At 32.1% G+C, this 18,586-nt stretch overlaps 1 protein-coding gene across 1 annotated transcript; it reads left to right on the top strand.

Moving 5' to 3' along the window:
- Positions 1-5,875: 5,875 nt before the first annotated feature.
- LOC118039169 (putative glucuronosyltransferase PGSIP8) lies at positions 5,876-10,138 on the top strand. The gene is made up of 5 exons (XM_035045781.2): positions 5,876-6,468; positions 8,272-8,530; positions 8,634-8,835; positions 8,993-9,140; positions 9,226-10,138. The coding sequence occupies exons 1-5, from the start codon at positions 6,155-6,157 to the stop codon at positions 9,764-9,766; spliced, it is 1,464 nt and encodes a 487-aa protein (XP_034901672.1). The 5' UTR covers positions 5,876-6,154; the 3' UTR covers positions 9,767-10,138.
- The last annotated feature ends 8,448 nt before the right edge of the window (positions 10,139-18,586 follow it).

The following is an 18,586-nucleotide window of genomic DNA, read 5'->3' as shown; positions in this document are numbered from 1 at the left end:
CGTTACCGGGGGAAGAATTAGAATTATAGTAAGCAAGCAACCTCCCCACACTCCACGGTCAAGAACATAGCCAGCATCAGGATAAGTTGGGACAATAGCTAGCAATATAATTAAAGAGATCGACGACTATTCTTGAAAGGATCAATCGACCAAGTCTTCAATATAAGGATAATTCCTCCTCTGCACAAAAAGTCCTAATCTCCAGAACGACACGGGCCGGTTGCTTGGCAACCTGGTCCTCAGGCTGACACGAATATTATAATGTCTACTGTAGTTTTTAATTCAAGATTAATTGATGCTGGTATAAATTAAAGAGTGTAGATAATTACAAGGTATATCCTCATAGGACATTGCATCATGTACCTCCATTATTTAGCATGATGATAAATGTCGTTAAAAAAACAAGTTAATTCTTAAAATTTTATAATTTTACAAGTTAATATATATTTAATGTGTTAAGTTATATTAAAACTCGAAAATTAGTAAATTTGTTCAAACTCGGTAAAATTGAATCGATTTTACGAGTTTGAAAAAAATATAAATTGTGCATTTTGGTAATCTGCACCTTAACATTCTCATTATTTTAAATTTATATCTTGCAAAACTTGTGCAATTTGATAATCAATAGCTTGATTTTTACTATAATTATTATAAATTTTTTAACGATACAAGTTATTTGTGGATTTTATTTCTGTAAAATTAGAATACATATTCATTCTGCATAATTTCTTATGTAAACTATTAACATATCAATTGATACATTACTCTGTTTTAGCTGGCAAATATATAAAATAAAAATTGTAAATTAGCATGCTTAAATATTGAAGTAATTAATGTTAAATGGTCTATTAAAATTTATAGGGACTCATTTTTTATAAATAACGAATTAAACGGGTTGATTTATCCAAGAAATTGAGGAATCAATATGAATAAAATAAAAGTGTTTCAACTTTTTTATTATTTATTTTTATTTTTATTGTATTATACAAATTGATTGAAATTGGTAATATATAATTAATTAAAATATTTTACTTATAATTTTATAATTTAAATTTATTATTTAAGTTTATTTTATATTTTTCGTATGATATTAAAAAAATATTTATAAGAACTCGATGATGACCACTGAAAAAATAAAAAGAAGAAGTGGAAAGGTAATGGCTGTCGGCATTACTGTACAAAGCCAATTTGAAAACCGTCGTCATCAGTATATTTTTTTTTGGTTGATAAGGCACGGAAGGATTTCTCAGCACGCATATTTGAAAGTGAAAGAAAGATTTATTACCAGTAGAGTAGTGTGTTTTCAATTCATGAACAGCGATTTTCATACAAGCCCATTCGTGGGGGAGATATTAAATTAAAATTATTTTAAAAAAAAAAAACTAAAAACCCTAGTACAACTCTATTTTTTCTGTTTTTTTTTTCTTTTTTTTTAATTATTTTTTTATTTTATCATTTAATATTTAATTGGTTGAGAAATAGAATCAATGTTTTATTTTTGTTTGCTTTTTATTATTTTAGAGTTGGTGCTTAATTTTACGAATATCTATTTTTATCATATAATTAAATTAAAAAAAAATTGTTAACCCTATAGAGTTCATTACCAAGGTCGTAAAGAGACATGGATCAATTCAATTTGTCATTGTCGTAATATTATTTTTTTTAAAATTGATATTTTGAAGTTTTTTTAATAACAAAATTATATTTTTACCGATCATTCATGTTACTTTTAAGTCTATGAAATAGATCTATTTAAATTAAATCAACTCTTATGTGATTTAATTAAAAATTTGAGTTAGATAAAGAGTTGGATTATGAGGTTTTAAGATTAACTTGTTTGATCAAATTTAATGATATGGTTAAAAAACTCTTTACGTTCTTATCATTATTTTTTTATATTTTAAAAAAAATAATCCGACTTATAATAGTACACGGTGCAGTAGAGTATTAAATACCACATGACAACATATGATTAAAAAAAGGCAGCAATTTATGTCATGTAAAAAAATAAATTAGTAGTCTTTTGAGCACTAGACGGATGAGAAAAAACAAACAATTAAAGAGTATTGTCGGCTTTTTTTGTTTTTTTCTAAGTTAATGGTAAAATTGTAATATTTAATATAAAGATTCTTAAGTTGTTAATTATTAGAGGCGCCTAAAACTCACAAATCCAAACTCAAAAAAAAAAAAAAAAAAACCTTCATCAATCTTTATATATATAGACATGTTAGGCAGCCTTTAGGATAATACCCAATGATGATCAATATATCTTTTATTATTTTCAAAGATAAATACAATTAATACGCAATACAATTGCATTTATATCTTAAAAAATATCTAGCCCATAAAAGAAATAGAATTACATATTAAATGAACATATTGTCAATTCAAGAAATCTAAGGATAACATTTAATGACAAATCATTTATTGTAAGTTGATTTTGGGATAATAAAAATGATTAATATGCTACCAAAATTGCTAGGAAAACACAATAAAGTAAGGGTTTTAAAAAAATATTTATACACAATAAAGTCATGAATTAAGAAATTCCAATATTTTTTTGATCAACATCCAAGGGCAACTCCCCACAACAATTTATTTATCATGGGTTGATTCATGAATAATAAAACCCTCATTGCACAATGATAAAATCAAGAAAAAACTTAACTATAAATGTATTTATGTTGTAAGAAAAACAATTTTACAAATATTTTACAAATAACAAAGTCATCCACTAAGAGATTTCATTATTTTTTTTGTCATCATTAAAGGATAATGCTTAATGACATTTTGTTTATCCTAGGTTGATTCATGGATAATAAAACATTTAATACATAATAAAATTGCATATTAAAACTCTAAACAAACAACACAACAAATTAAAAATAACATCAACATATCGAATTAAGAACAACATTAACAAATCAAATAAAAAACATCACAACATAACAAATAAAAAAACAATATAACAATTCAAAAACAGCATCAACACATATACAATTTCCATGTTGAGATCACAATATTATGCATCGAATAAACTTGTTGCAACCCAATCTTTCAAATTTATTACAGGGTATTGATCCCAACCTTATTTAACCTTAAAAATAAATTCTTGGCAGCCTCGTACCTTTAGAATTGCCATAAAATAGTGTGAACCCCAACATTTAAATTATCATAATCATTCACAATAATATGCATGTAATTCATAAATATATTGGAATTTTATGAGATCAAATTTAACAAAACAGGAGTAAAATCATAAGAAAATCAAAAATTTAGTGTCAATTAGGGGTTAAATTAAAGAAATTCGCAGTCAATGATCATTTTGCAAAAAACACCAAACTATGAACATTCAATTAATTGAATTCAGTAGAGAAATCAGAAGCCAAAGTTGAAAAAAAAAACCATCTTTCTGCCCAGTTTCATATTTCCCCCCATCTCGGCCACCACTTTGGCCACTTCCTTCATTGCGCCTTAGTCGTCATTGTGGCCACCAACTATTCATCAATCTTCCTTGTAATACTAGGAATCCCACCAACAACTTTTCTCCTCCGACCAGACAAGTTTTCCCCTTGTTTTTCCTTCACCAAACCCTTATGACCACTGCATTTTATATGCAGTTGCCATAATAATTAACCCCATAGTTATTGGGCTGGGCTAATGACCATATGGGCCTAGATTGGATCCAACCCATGTAAATGGGCCATGTCCAACCTAACCTAAAAAAAAAAGAGTCAGGTCTGTTGGGCCGTCAGCCCAACCTGACTAGCTTGGGTCCGATCCAGCCCAATATATTTAATAATAATATATTAATAAATAATATTAAAAAAAACAAAAAATTTCCAAATTTTTTTCAAAAGTCCTTTAAAAAATTGTGATTTATCACGTGTTTTTCTATAAATTTTACATAATATCAGGTTGTATATTTACATTGTAAGATACAGATCTGGCATTAAAATACTCGATTTCTCTGAAACGTTTCTAAAAAATTTTGGGCATTAAAAAAAAAATTAAATTAATTTCCTCTTTCAAAAAACAAAAAAAAAAATATTTGTTTTTAATGCATACGACCAAATCCTAAAAGTTTTTTAAGCATATTTTCATTAAAAAAAAAAAAAAAATTGTATCTTTCTCATGTTTTAAAATGCAAAAATGGATAATGTAACCAATTTATGGTTATCCATTAAAGTTTGACCAAAGTATCAAAAACTCGTCACTAATCATTTTGTTCACTTTATATTTAAAAGTTTTTGGGTTTAGCTATAGACTTTAATACTTGATGGTGTAAAACTACACAATAGAGTATACCCTTAGATATTAAAGATACAAAAACAAAAAATATAAATAAATAAATGTGATGCTAAAATTCAGACTTTAAAGCGGTTATGATTTAACTTAATAAGGTAGAGACTCTCTCACTAAGGAAGATTTGCCTTAGACCAATGAATAGAAACTTGACCTAGAAAAACAATTAAACAACAATGCATCTTACCTTATGTAGGGTGATGCGTCTTCCCCTTACACAACTAATTCCTGACCTGGACTCTCACTGATCATAGATTTCTAGTAGCCAAAATATTAGATTGCGACTCTTGAACTTTATAATCATAACTTGTTAATTGTACCCAAAACTCTTTTATTTTCTAACACACCATTCAATGTCACCTCGCGATAAAAGTCAGCAAACCCAGAAACCTAACATAAGGTCTAAACCCATAAAAGGAAATAAACTTAAAAAAGCAACCTAAGCTTAAGCATGCTTATTATGAGTTATTGGAACCATCAAAACAATAAGAAACAACAAATCTAAGGCAAAAAAAGTATGCAAGAACCAAAGATAATAATAAGGAAAAGCCTCTCCATGTGCATAAGTATTGTTCCATTGATTATAAACAAAGTCTTAAAACTTAAACATCATGCATATTTCTTCAGCAAAACCAGCATACCAAAACAAACTAAACCATAACAAAAATTATAACCTAAAACGTATTATAACAACTTCAAACAAAATTAGCCTAACACCATAGCATAGCATGCCAAAAAAAAAGCATTTTATATTAATATTTTTTATTTCATAATCATATTTTAATACATCAAAACAAAGTAATAAGAAAAATTAAGTTATGACACTTATTAAAGATGCAGTCCTTCTCGATCATTGTATTGTTTATGTTTTTATATAAAAAAAAGTGGAAAATTTATATTGAGAAATTGTGAAGAATTTCCAAAATGTGTTTTCCAAACTCATAACAAATTTGAGAAATTAAGAAAACAAGTTTTTTTAGTTTTTGGATAAAGAAATATTGTATCTTAATAAAATATAAAAAAATCTCTTGTCCTCAAATTATATACATATGTTTGCATTTTACAAGTATTAACTCCTTGTATTTTTAGTTTGAGCTTAGGCTCGTCAATCGCTAAAAACCGAAAAACCTTGAGCTTTTGTAATTTATAAAGAAGTCTTGGTTTCATTCTCAAAATATAAAAATATATCCAATTCCCACAACCAAGAAAAAATAAAAAGGACGACAGTGCTTTCTACGGAGAAGTAGAAAAAGTAAATATTGACCGTACAGCGGAACCGAGACCCACTTTTGTACATAACCAACGGCCACCGCTTTTCTGTATCACGGTCTAATTATATTTTAAGATTTTTTGAATTTTAAATTAATTCTTTATGTATTATTATCAAAAATAAATTTTAAAAATAAAAAAAATATATTATTTTATTATATTTCTGAATAAAAAATATCCGCACTCACAAATATGGTATATAATGCTGGTCACGGGATTAAAATTAAAAATAAAACGACTCTTTTATGCAAAATAAATATTTTATTAGTTTCGAAGAGCTTTCCTTGTATGCTTCCGTTTCTTTCCCCGTTCCGGAGTTGGCCCTTATCTCTCATAGGCCATAGCTACTTTTTATCTATAAAAACGCAAGGAAAGACAGAACCAAGACATGTCAACAACACTCATTGAGAAAGCAAGAAAAACAGTACCTGCATTCACTATATCATATATATTTTTCAAGCTCATCACGTTAACTAACATAAACAGCACCCCCTCCCCTTGCCCTTCTTGTTTCTAATCTTTCAATCTAAAGGGCTCTTTAATTTCTCTTGATTTCATCTAATTTTAAAACCCACCCACCATGGCTTCTTCTCGAGAGCCTTGGTTAATGTTGAGGTTTTTGCTGGTTTTAGTTTTCTCTGTGTATAAAACGACAGCGTTTGGAGAGGTCATGAGGGCACCCCAGATAGAGCAGCAGCAGCAGCAGCAGCAAGAGGGGCAACGCCAGCGGCACAAAAACGCATATGCGACGATGATGTATATGGGGACGCCAAGAGACTATGATTTCTACGTGGCTATACGTGTCATGCTCAGATCTCTTGCTAGATTACACGTGGACGCTGATCTCGTCGTCATTGCCTCCCACGATGTTCCTCTCCGTTGGGTTCATACCATGTAAGAGTCCAAATCTCTCTCTCTCTCTATATCGTTGTTCTAAGGTCGCCGGTTTTTGTCCCTCTCCGTTACTCTTATGAAGTCGTTTTAACATAAATTGCTACCGTTTGGGCCGCTCCCATATTTCCTCTTGTCAGCCCTATACTTTCTCTAATTTTTACTCTTAAAAATGTTTTTGTCAAATTTAAAATCTCGGTGTTAGGTGAAAACTGAGTCGAGATCAGTTGTCGGAAGAGCATGGGGTTTGGGATCAATAATTCAACACCTACTTTTCTCGGCCGAAAAAAAAAAAAAAAAACTGTTTGAAGGGTAGCATTATATCATTATTCATAAATGTACCTATTCCACAGTCATGAGACGTTTGAGTTTTAGTTTAGAGTCAAATGGGGGTGGATACTGACATAGATGGGACATATAGCAGCAATTCACTGCTAAGAAGGAGCACGTGACATGAGTTGTTCTAGGCAAGGGCCAGAGAGAACATGCACCTCTTTTGCTGGCATTGATCCTTTTAAGCAAGTTTCCGTTAACGTGGCTTGTTTCGATTGGTAATCAAGTCTTGATTGAGTTAAGGTTGCTGACCGTCATTGAGAGATGTTGCCTCGCATTGCGGGGAGGGATTTCTCGTTCAATGCTTCTCCTTGGGGAGATTTTTACTGGGGGGGCTCTCCTTTGTGTGGAACAAAGATTGTTTTTTTAAAATGTTTATAGATAATATTTTTTTATATTTCAAATATATAATAAAAAAAACATTAAAAAAATATTAATATGAGATTTTTATTAAAAAAAATTCAAAAATAAAAACTATCCGGACTTCCAGATGGAGAGGACTAATATCACCTGGGGAGGGAAAGATTACTACTACTGTAGTTGTTATTTGGATGGTACCAAGATGACATGATAGGAAGGAGAGATTGAGTGTTATTTGGTGGATGGCTATATTTTATTTTATTTTCCCCTAAAGTCGACTTCCAACCAAGTTCCTTTGTCCAAAACCCATTATTGAAACTAGAATTCTCTTTTTTTTTACTTAAATTCTAGAAATATATAGATATATGTGTCTTTAAGAAGGTGAAGGAAGTAAGAAGCGGTCCCGCTTATTAATTCCTTAAAGTAATGATGGATGTAATGAATAAAATAGCAAAAATCATTAGTATGTAATCCGGAAATTCAGAAGAGAGGGTGCTAATCTATATAGTAATGATAGCTTTTACGATAATTGGAAATAATTGCACGGGTCTAAAACGCGTCAAGATCCAGACGGGAAGTTTGAAATAATTCAGATCGTCCACCCAATCAACTGCCGTGATTTTACTCATTCCTTGAAAGGGAAAGAGGTCTAGTGGACCGTCGGTGGATAATGACGACGACATATTTAGTACATGCTCTTAGCACTCGTTAAAAATATCTAGGGTTGAATGGTAGTTGTCTCTGCTGGTCCTGTGCCTGTTCGTTGAATAAAGAATTAGGTGTCTGATTCGATTTTCAAGCAAGTTGCTTATTTGTAATCAGGGTAGCTCCCTCCCATGTCTGACCGAAGATCCACTTGCCGCGCAAAATGGGCACCGGCGGATTAATTAAATGCCCCGGTGGCTGACTGGGTGTGCAGCCCACGTCCTTGCATGTGAGACTGGCTTGGTCTCTAGCCAGAATTCCGCGCAAAGTTATCAATTTTCCATCTGGGAAGACAGCTGCTTTGTTTAGTGAGGGAATTAGTGAAATTAAACGTACGGTGGTTTTGATCTAATTATTGATAAAAAAAATAAGAAAGTGTAAGTAAAAAGTAGTTGTTTTGTGATGCAGGGAACAGGAAGATGGCGCAAGGGTAATGAGAGTGGAAAATGTGGACAATCCTTACAAGAACCAACCCAATTTTGATAGGAGATTTAAGTTGACATTGAACAAACTCTATGTATGGAAAATGATTGAATATGAGAGGGTGGTCATGCTTGATGCTGACAATCTTTTCCTCAGAAGATCTGATGAGCTCTTCCAATGTGGACAATTCTGTGCAGTCTTCATCAACCCCTGCATCTTCCATACTGGCCTGTTTGTGCTGCAGGTATGTTGATTCACCTCGCCCCCCCTCTATTTATTTATTTATTTTAAAGTCCCATCAATCGATAAAGTAAATTTATTTTCTTACTCTGTATTTGGTGTTGCAGCCATCCATGGAAGTGTTCAAGGACATGCTTCATCAGCTGGAAATTGGGAAAGAAAACCCAGATGGTGCAGACCAGGGTTTCATAAGTGGCTACTTCCCAGACTTGCTTGATATGCCAATGTTCCATCCACCTCTAAATGGAACCACAGTCAACGGGTCCTATAGACTTCCTTTGGGCTACCAAATGGATGCCACTTATTATTGTGAGTCAAACGAGGATGCGCCCAGTTAATCATATTCGAACTGCTTCTGTCACTAAATCTAGATGTCATCGTATAATGCATTTGCAGCATGATTAAAATCACAAGAAGAATGTGATGTGAACGTATCTAAATCGTGCTCTGTTCTTGTTGGTTTCAGATCTTAGACTCCGCTGGAACGTACCCTGTGGACCTAACAGCGTGATTACTTTCCCTGGTGCATCATGGTTGAAACCATGGTACTGGTGGGCATGGCCTGTCTTGCCATTGGGCATTCAATGGCATGAACAACGTCGCCAGAGTCTCGGGTAAGTTCTCTGTTCAACAGCCAAACATTTCAAGAAATCCTGAAAGCTGTTGTAGCAATGGTGGTAACAAACATTTCTCTTGCAGATACGGAGCAGAAACGCCCATGGCACTCATTCAGTGCATAGTTTACCTAGGTATCATAGCAGTAACGCGTCTAGCACGGCCAAATATCTCCAAGATTTGCTATCGGCGAACAGAAAAGAACGTCTCCGTCATACAAGCCGGTCTTAAATTGGTAGCAATATGGTCAATTCTTGCATCCTATTTACTCCCCTCCATCATCATTCCTTGCACAATCCATCCATTATTAGGCTGGGGATTGTACTTGCTCGGTTCTTTTGCACTTTGCTCCATAGCTATCAATGCGTTTATGCTGCCGATGCTACCAGTTTTGACTCCATGCCTAGGGATCTTCGGGGTCCTCTTGGTCATGGCATTTCCTCTCTACCCGAATGGTATTATAAGATGTTTATCCATTTTTGGTTACGCATTCTGTGCTGCACCTTTTCTCTGGGCATCACTGGTTAAGATCATGGCAAGCCTTCAAGCATCACTTGAAAGGGAAAACTTCTTCCCTAGATTGGGTGAATCTTCGCCGCCGTCTGGATTCAACAAGTTATATTAGTGGATTAACGGCTACAATCGTTGTGTTATTTTGTCTTGGGGACTTGGAGGGATCATCTGATTCTAGACTGATTTGAAGGTGGTTTGTCCACGTGCGAAGAAAGCATAAATGGGGAGGTTTGATTTTGCTTCAAGCTTCCTTGGCTCGTGCACTATTTCATTGTAATATTTGCCCCAGTTCTGACCGGGAGACCCCGGATTAATGTTGGATGAAAAAATGGCCGCTTTAAACGTATAAAGATTGTTTGATTTGGGTTCATAGCTTGGTCACGAGAATCATGGAAGTTGTATCTCTAGTGCATTTCATTAATTTATACTCCATTTTTGTACAGATGCTTCTTATTCTCAATTAAGATCCCATTCCTTCTTCCCATTTCTTTGTGTAACTATCTTCAATGTCATTATTATTGATGCATGTTATGAATGGCTCTCTATTGAGAAGGTGGTTGTTTATGTGATATGATTTTATTTTAAAAAAAAATTAAAATTTTTATATGATTCTTGAATGAAAAAAAACAAATAGAAAAGAAAAGAGAAAAAAAACATCTACTGATGTGGGCTAAGAGTGTGTTTGTTTTGAGGTAGTTTTTATGGTTATGATTTTAAAAAAATAAGTTTTAAAAAAATATGGTTAGGTGTGGTTAGTTGGATTTCAATAATGTTTGGTAAAAATTATGGTTGAGGTTTATGTGTTGCAAAAAATATGTATAAAATGTTTGGTTGTGGTTGATTTTTAAAAATATTTTTTACTTGGAAATATATTAAATAATTTTTTTAAAAAATTATTTTTGATATTAGTGCATTAAAATAATATGAAAAAAAATAATAAATTTTGAAAAAAATGCTTTTAAAATATAAAAAATAAACAGAATTTTACGAAACTTAGTTAAAAAAACATATAGAAACTGTTTTACAAAAATTATGTTTCAAACTCAATTTTTTAATGGACTTCACATCATAAAATATAATTTATTGTATTATGAAATACCTAACTGTATTTTTTGCACCATAAACATAAAAACTAAGGCTAAAGAAACACATCCTCGGATCAGGGTGTTTCATCAGAATTATTTGTTTTCGGAAAGGAATGGCAAAAAGGCTCGGGTTAAGAAAATATTTTAAAACAGTGTAAACAGTTAAGAAAAACTTTAAGGTGTTTTAAAATACCAAGATAATAAAGAGGACTGAAAGGTAATAAATAGTAATAATTTTTAATTAATAAAAAGAAAACCAAATATACTATGAACAAATGAAGAACACGTTGGGCAAGCGCCAAGCTCTGGTCAAGTCCGCTCGGTTTAAGAAAACAAGCTGGTTATCGGCGTGATAGATCCATGTTTTATAACATTTTTCACGCCTGGCCCATGACGCGGTCTAAGTTATGCGACCTGTGACTATTAGACCTTTTTTTTTTTTTTTTTATGAAATCTAATTTTAGTTACAAACTTATAAATTTTATCAATTAGATATAAAAAAAAATTCCTACATTTTTCCATTCATTTTAATGGATTATTTCTAATTTTTATATTTTATGCACTAAAATGAAGCTAAGTTAAAGAGATTTTGACATAAAAATTGATGAATATTAACATTTTTGGTCTATTTGCACACGCTGATGCACTAAAAAGACATTAATTTAAAGTAAAAATGTACAAATTGACAATTTAGTTTTTATTTTCTGAACTAGCCACCCATTACACTACACAACTAAAGACACAATCAAAATAACCCATGGAGCTTTTTAGTGTCATTTTTCTTTTCCTTTTTTTTTTTATTTTAAAAAAAGCAAAATATAAAAACTCGTTTATTTTACATTCTTATATTCAAAACAATACAAACTTAGTAACAAATTTTAAAAACTTTTGTAGAAAGAAAAGGAGTACTCAAAATTGATTGTTACATTATTAGCTTATAATTTAGAAGCTAAATCGAATTTGCATGGATCACTAAACATAGCTTGAGATGTACATTGTCAGGTCACCTAAGAGTCGGGATGGGGCACAAGGAGTTAGTTGGGGCACAAAGGAGTGATTATTTTCGATTCGATTCAGTTTTTACTCCAAAAAAACAACCAAACCGGGAAAAAAAAGACCCGAAACCGAACCGGAACCGGCCGGTTCCGGTCCGGTTTTTTATCCAAAAAACTGGACAAACCTATATACATTTTCTAGGCTTTTTTTAAGCTTTTTAATGGGCTTTCTAATGGCTTTCCGCTGGGCTTACTATTATTGTTGCTATTGTCTCATTTTCTTTGAAGATTCCAAATATATTTAATTTTTTTACCCCTAAATATTCAAATGTATTAAATTATTATTGTCAATCTTATGTTTATTAATTTTTTTGGCCATTGAATATTCATTTATATGAAATTATTAGTGACAATCTTGTGTTCAATATATTTTTTAACTTACTAATATTTTTCTACTTCCGAAAAGTTTAAATAAATAAACACACACTAACAATCACACACCAACACACACTCACAATCACACACCAATAAGTTAAAATTCAAATTATAAAATACAAACTATTGCCTTCAAAGGGCTTAACAAAAAAACAACAAATAACATTATCATAAAACACTCCAAGCCACAAAAAATAAATCTTCATGTGCACATCGTCTTAATAAAAAAGCACTTCAAGAGCATTGCACTTTGATTCCTGAAATTCATAATCTAGAATTATAACATGGTAAATTAAATTAGAAGATATAAAAATAAAAATAAAAAAAATTTATACCATATGTTTTCAATTAATGCATCACAATTTGTGAACTAATTATCATCCGTTGCTAAATGCAACTTTCCATCAAATTCTGCAAAATAAAATATTAAACATGTTAGAATAAAAATGTGTTAATTAATAAATAATAAAATAAAAGGTGTAAGTTTTTAAGAAACATTACCCGATTCAAGGTTTTCGTAGGTCTCAAAACCATTCATCAAGGTTGCATTATCAGTTGAAATTGGACCATGATGCAACCAATTTTGACAAGAAATAAGTGCTTGAACTGTTGCTGGAGATAGAGAACTTCAAAATTGGTCAAGTATACGACCACCTGTGCTGAAAGTTGATTCAGAAGCCACTGTGGATATAGGAATAGCAAGAACATGTTGTGCAACTTTCGAAAGTATCTTATATTTTGAAGCATTAATCTTCCACCAACCCAAAATATCTAATTTATCATCATTAGGATCCTCATAACCATCACCCAAATACCTCTCAACATCATTTCTATTTTCCACACTATCTTCCTCTTGTAAGTGCCTTTTGAACCGAGCTAAAGTGTTAACATCTACCTCCATGTCATCAATAGCATCATTATCATCTTGTTTATGCCTATTGTCATCCACCACTTTATTGACTTTCAAATAAAACTCATACAAGCTCACCAAATTATCTCTCACTTTTTTTGTTAGCAATTGTGCTTTGTCATAATCATACAAATCACCAAAACAAAATTTCATATATTTCAACTTAAGACGTGGATCCAAAACATTAGCCACATACAATAAAAAATTCTGATTTGCTCCATAACCCCAATACTTCTCAAACTTACTCATCATGTTCATCGTCATTCCATTCAAAAGATTATCTCTACTTTTACACAATTGCAACAAGTTTGTATGCATGTAAATCAATTCATTGAAGAAAGAATTTGATGTAACATGCAATGAGCCAGAAAATTTCAATGTAACCATGTAAAAGATCTTTAAAAACTTCATCAAAGTTCTAGCATTTTCCCAATCCTCCAAACTAGGTGGCCCCATGTTTTTTTTATTCCCCTTTGAATCAACCTCCAAAAAGTAACTCATATATCTAGGTTCACTTTGACTTAACCTCGCAAACACCTTTTCAAACTTTTCAGCAGCTTCTAATATAAGATAAGTTGAATTCCATCGAGTTGCAACATCCAAACACAATGATTTCTTACACTCTATATGCAACTTTTCTGCACACTTTTTAAATGCAAATAGCCTAGAGGGTGAAGATCTCACAAACCTAATTGCATTTCGAATCTTAACAACTAAAACATTCATCTCTTTCAAACCATCACATAAATGAGGTAATGTGTTGCACAACATCTAACATGCCAAATGTTCATTTAACAATATATTAGTTGGCCAATCTTTCATCACATTCTTCAAATATGAAATAGTAACACTATTAAAGCTTGCATTGTCTATTGTAACAGTTAAAAGTTTATCAATCCCCCAATCTAATAAACAATTCTCAATAACTTGACCAATTGTCTCACCCATATGATTGGAAACTTGACAAAAATTCAAAATTCTTTTATGCAAATTCCATTCATTATCAATCCAATGAGCCGTTAAGGACATATAGTTAATGTTTTGGATTGATGTCCATGTATTTGTTGTTAAGCATAATCGTTGACCCTTAAGAGCTCTTTTTAATCTTTCCTTCTCTTCAACATAAAGTTTCAAACAATCTCTCATAACAGTGAAACGAGAAGGAATGTCAAATCTAGGCTGTAAGGTTTTAGAATATAATCTAAATCCCTTACCCTCCACAAAATTAAAAGGCAACTCATCAATTATAACTAATTTCACTAGTGCCTTTCTGTTTTCATCATAATCATAACCTATTGCCTTAAGAGTTCCCACACTTTGATCTCCTAATTCACCCCCTACTTTATTAGGTTCTAATACCAAAATTTTTTGCTTCTTATCAACCACAAAAGGAAACTTTTTGCATACTTTCAAATGATCCCACATATTACTTGTCCCATTAATAATAGTATGACATGCATAATCCTTTCCACAATAATTACATTCAGCTCTAGGGATTTTAGGATCACCATCAAGTTTTCTAAAATGATCCTAAATTTGTGATTTTTTTCTTATCATTAACATTTCTTTTCTTAGTTGCAAGGACTTGAAGTTGTTTACCTGTATTATCCGTGGTGGATCCTACAGTAGCTGATGTTGGGAGAGTGTTTGAAGCTGGGGCATTGGTTGATGTTAGGGTAGTGCTGGTGAATAAAGCATTTTGATTTTGAAGGTTTTCCACCTGTAATTATCAAATGAAACAAATCACTTGCACATTTCATTTTCAGCACTTAATAAACATAAAGATTAAAATCATGTTTAAAAATTAAAATAAAACATATATTACAACAACAACAAAATCAACACAGCAAGTCAGCAACAACATCAACGATTCAACAGAATCAACACAACAGCAGCAACAGAATCAACATAGCAACAACAACAAAATCAACACAAGTTTATAGTAGCAAATATTGAAATTACATTTACAAAACAGCAAACTAAATTGCAAAATTAACACAACAACAACAACATAACCAAAACAGCAACAATAGTTTGGTTTATTTTTATTTTTAGCAATCAACCAACAAAGCAACAAAAAAACACAGCAACAAGCTACATCAACAACATGCAATATTTTTCACAATATCAATTCCAATTTTTCAGAATGCAGCAAAAATATTGATAAAACTTGTTACCACAAATAAGTTTAAGCATTGCTTGAATTTAATGTCCCATATGAAGTTCCAAGTTATGGTTATTTTACTTCTTTTTTTTTTTTTAAGGGATGGATATTTATCAAGGTGAAGATCATAGTAAATATGTTTATTTATACAAAAACAAACTAAAAAAAAATAGTAAATACAATTTATTCCATGCATTAACAAGAGAAATTTAATCTATGCTTATTTTTAATCCCAAACCTAAAATAAAATATTATAATATAGTAGTATAACAATCCCAGCTAGCTTCCTTTTTTCCACCATCCAATAAATTCAGTTAATTAATTGGTCGCTGCCAGGGACAAATAACTTCGTTTGCAAATTGAAATGGAATAGCCACTTACGAATCGGATTTTGCCAAGATGTCTGCTGAGTTTAGGCAAGATCTTGATGGGTATTTCATATATAATCATTCTGAAGGAATCATATACAAAAAAATACAAAACAATGGTCTTATGCGTACTCTAAACAGAAGTCCCAAAATCAAAAGCAAATCAGTTTAAGAAACAATAACCCATGTTTCAATTCAACAAAGTTAGGATATTTTTTAGAAAAGAAATAGATTACCAGCTAAGAAGCAAGAAGAGGGTAGCTGTGAAATAAAAAAAACTCACTGGTTTGAGAGGCTGAGGAAGCGTCGACTGTGTTGATCGGTTGATCCAGTGGAGACTGAGATTAAGGGCTGATCCTAGCACTAGCAGTGGCCAATTTGTTGATTAAACTGGAGAAAAGAAAACAAAACTTAGAATATATACACTATTTAGAATAATAAAAGAGGATCCGCCTGGTTTAATTAGAAAACCAAAAAAAAAAAAAACTCATCGTCACTGCTTCACTGGTTTTGAGAGGTTGAGAGGAAACACCGGTCTGATGGAAACACAGCGTGTTTTGGACCAGTGGAGACTAAGAAAACATTGATTTGTGATTCACCAAGAGCCTGAGAGTGAGAGGAGTTTGACAATTGAAATTGAAATTTGAAAGTGTTTACTTTACTGTTTAGGGTTAGCAGAGAGTAAAGTGAAGACTGAAGAGAAGAGAAAAGAGGGGCGCGGCGTGGGCAGCAACATTTTCTTTTATACTAGGGCGCAGGGACCCCTTTTTTTTAATCGGTCCGGTTCATCCGGTTTTTGCGCTGCAAAACCGAAAACCGAACCGAACTGGGGTTTTTCCTACATAATCTAATTAGTTTAATCGGTTTTATTTTTCGGTTCAGTTTTTTCGGTTAATTTTTTTATCAATTTACTCGATTTTTTGATTTTTTTGAACACCCCTAGAAGTTAGGCAATGACCGAATGTTGAGTTTGGGGTTTCACACGAGAGGGACCTAGTTTGGAGCTTCCGAGGGTTTCAGTAAAGATAAAGTTAAAAAAAAAAAAAGAGAGAGAGATGAGACAAAATTATGTTTGGTAACATGAGTGTCTCCTAGGCAGCTTTTAGTTAACTCGTATAGACCCTTTCAATCTGTAATTTAGATTTTTTCATGGTCGGTCTCCAAATTAGATTTTTAAAATTATAATAATAATTTTTATCATTACAATGATTCAGGTCAACTCGAATTGATCTGCTTGATCTATACTCACGTCTTATCCTAAGTTGACCCCCAAATCAAGTTTTTAAACTTTAATAATAATTATATGTTGATCTAAATTAACCTGGATTGACCCTCTTGGAACATGACTCAAGCCTTACTCAAGTCGACTTCTAGATCAGGTTTTAAAATTATAATAATAATCATTTTTTTTCTTACATTAACTCGGGTCAAAATCAACCCCACTTATAACTCAAGCCTTGCCAAGGGTTGACTCTCGAATCAGGTTTAAAATTATGATAATAAGCATTTTTATTTTTACATTAACTTGAATCAACCCGACCCATGACTCCAGCCTGGACCGGTGACCTGAGGCTTTTGTCTTTGATCAACCCTCGAGTTGAGTTTTAAAAATTATGATAATAACTATTTTTATCATTACAAGTCTTAATTAAATAATTTTAGAATTAAAGGTTTTTTATAATAATATTTTTAGGAATAAAAAATATTTTTTTTAAGGCTTGTCTCCTTTGTATATCATGTTTTAAAAGTATTAGAATTAATTCCAAAAGTATAATAGAAAAAAATTTATTTTTATATTATTATTTTTTTAACCAAACAATATTTTTATCTCATTCACTTTTATCATAAAACATTAACCAAACACTAACCTAGCAACCCAAGTTTATGGAAAAAAAAAAAAAAAAAAGCAAAAAATCATATATGCAACCAAAAAAAAATTTCAAATGTCAGAAAAGAAAAAAAGAAAAGAAAAACCCGAAATATACTAAACAGCCCCTTCATGAATACATTGAGGTATTTTTTTTGTTTTAATTCATAAGAGGCCCCACAAATCTTTGACAGCTATCCCTCAGGGCTTTTATCTGTATCTTGATCCTATCCAAATTAATCTTCTACTTTTAAGGCTTGGCTATTGCGAAAGATTTTTTTTGGTCGACGGCTGTGATTCACTCTTGTCTACTCAATAGGATCAGTGAGATCCCCTCCCCTCGTACAAATCCGATTCACGTAACCTAACCGGTGACAGAGGTTTATCACCGGAACCCAACAGAGCCTCCATTACAACAACAACAACGTCGTCGTCGTCCCACCCTGAACGGTAATTCCAATTTCAGCAGTCACATCGTGTCAGACCCGAGTTGTCTGCCATCCAACGTTGCCCCACTTAACAAAAACCCAAAAGAGAAAGAAAGCATCTTTTGGTTTTAGCTGGGATCCAAGCCAACAATCAAAATCGATCATCACCAGCGACTTTCTGGCTGCTTAGAACCAGTTTTTATCAAAAAAAGAAGAATTTGGATATTTTTCTTGTCCCATGCCCTAATTGAAGATGCTTTCTTTCTGGTTTACCCCCAACGTTCGAACAAAATGGGTTTCCAAGCAAGTGGGGTCCTTGACACTGTTCTATTAATTGGGATCAGAGCATGAATATACAGATGAGGTAGAGATACTCCATGCCTGGAATATATATGGTAAGAGGTGGGTGCCCTCTACCACTACTACTTGAAGATGACATTGAATACATGTGATTCTTTTTTATTCTAATTTTTCAGCATGTTCTTTCTTGGACCTTTTATCCAATAAAATATGGGATCTAATCTTGTTTATGCTTCTTTTTAAAGTTAATTTTCCTTAATAGTTGGAAAAGGCATGTGACTTTCAATCCGTTATGCGTTTCTACGTTGTTCATGTCGTGGGAATAAGAGCGAAGGATCGAGTTCTCAGTCAACGCAGCCATATGATCCATTCCAAATAAA

Source organism: Populus alba, chromosome 1 (genome assembly GCF_005239225.2).
Source record: "Populus alba chromosome 1, ASM523922v2, whole genome shotgun sequence".
NCBI classification, from domain to species: Eukaryota; Viridiplantae; Streptophyta; class Magnoliopsida; order Malpighiales; family Salicaceae; genus Populus; species Populus alba.
This window is presented reverse-complemented; position numbering and strand designations above follow the sequence as displayed.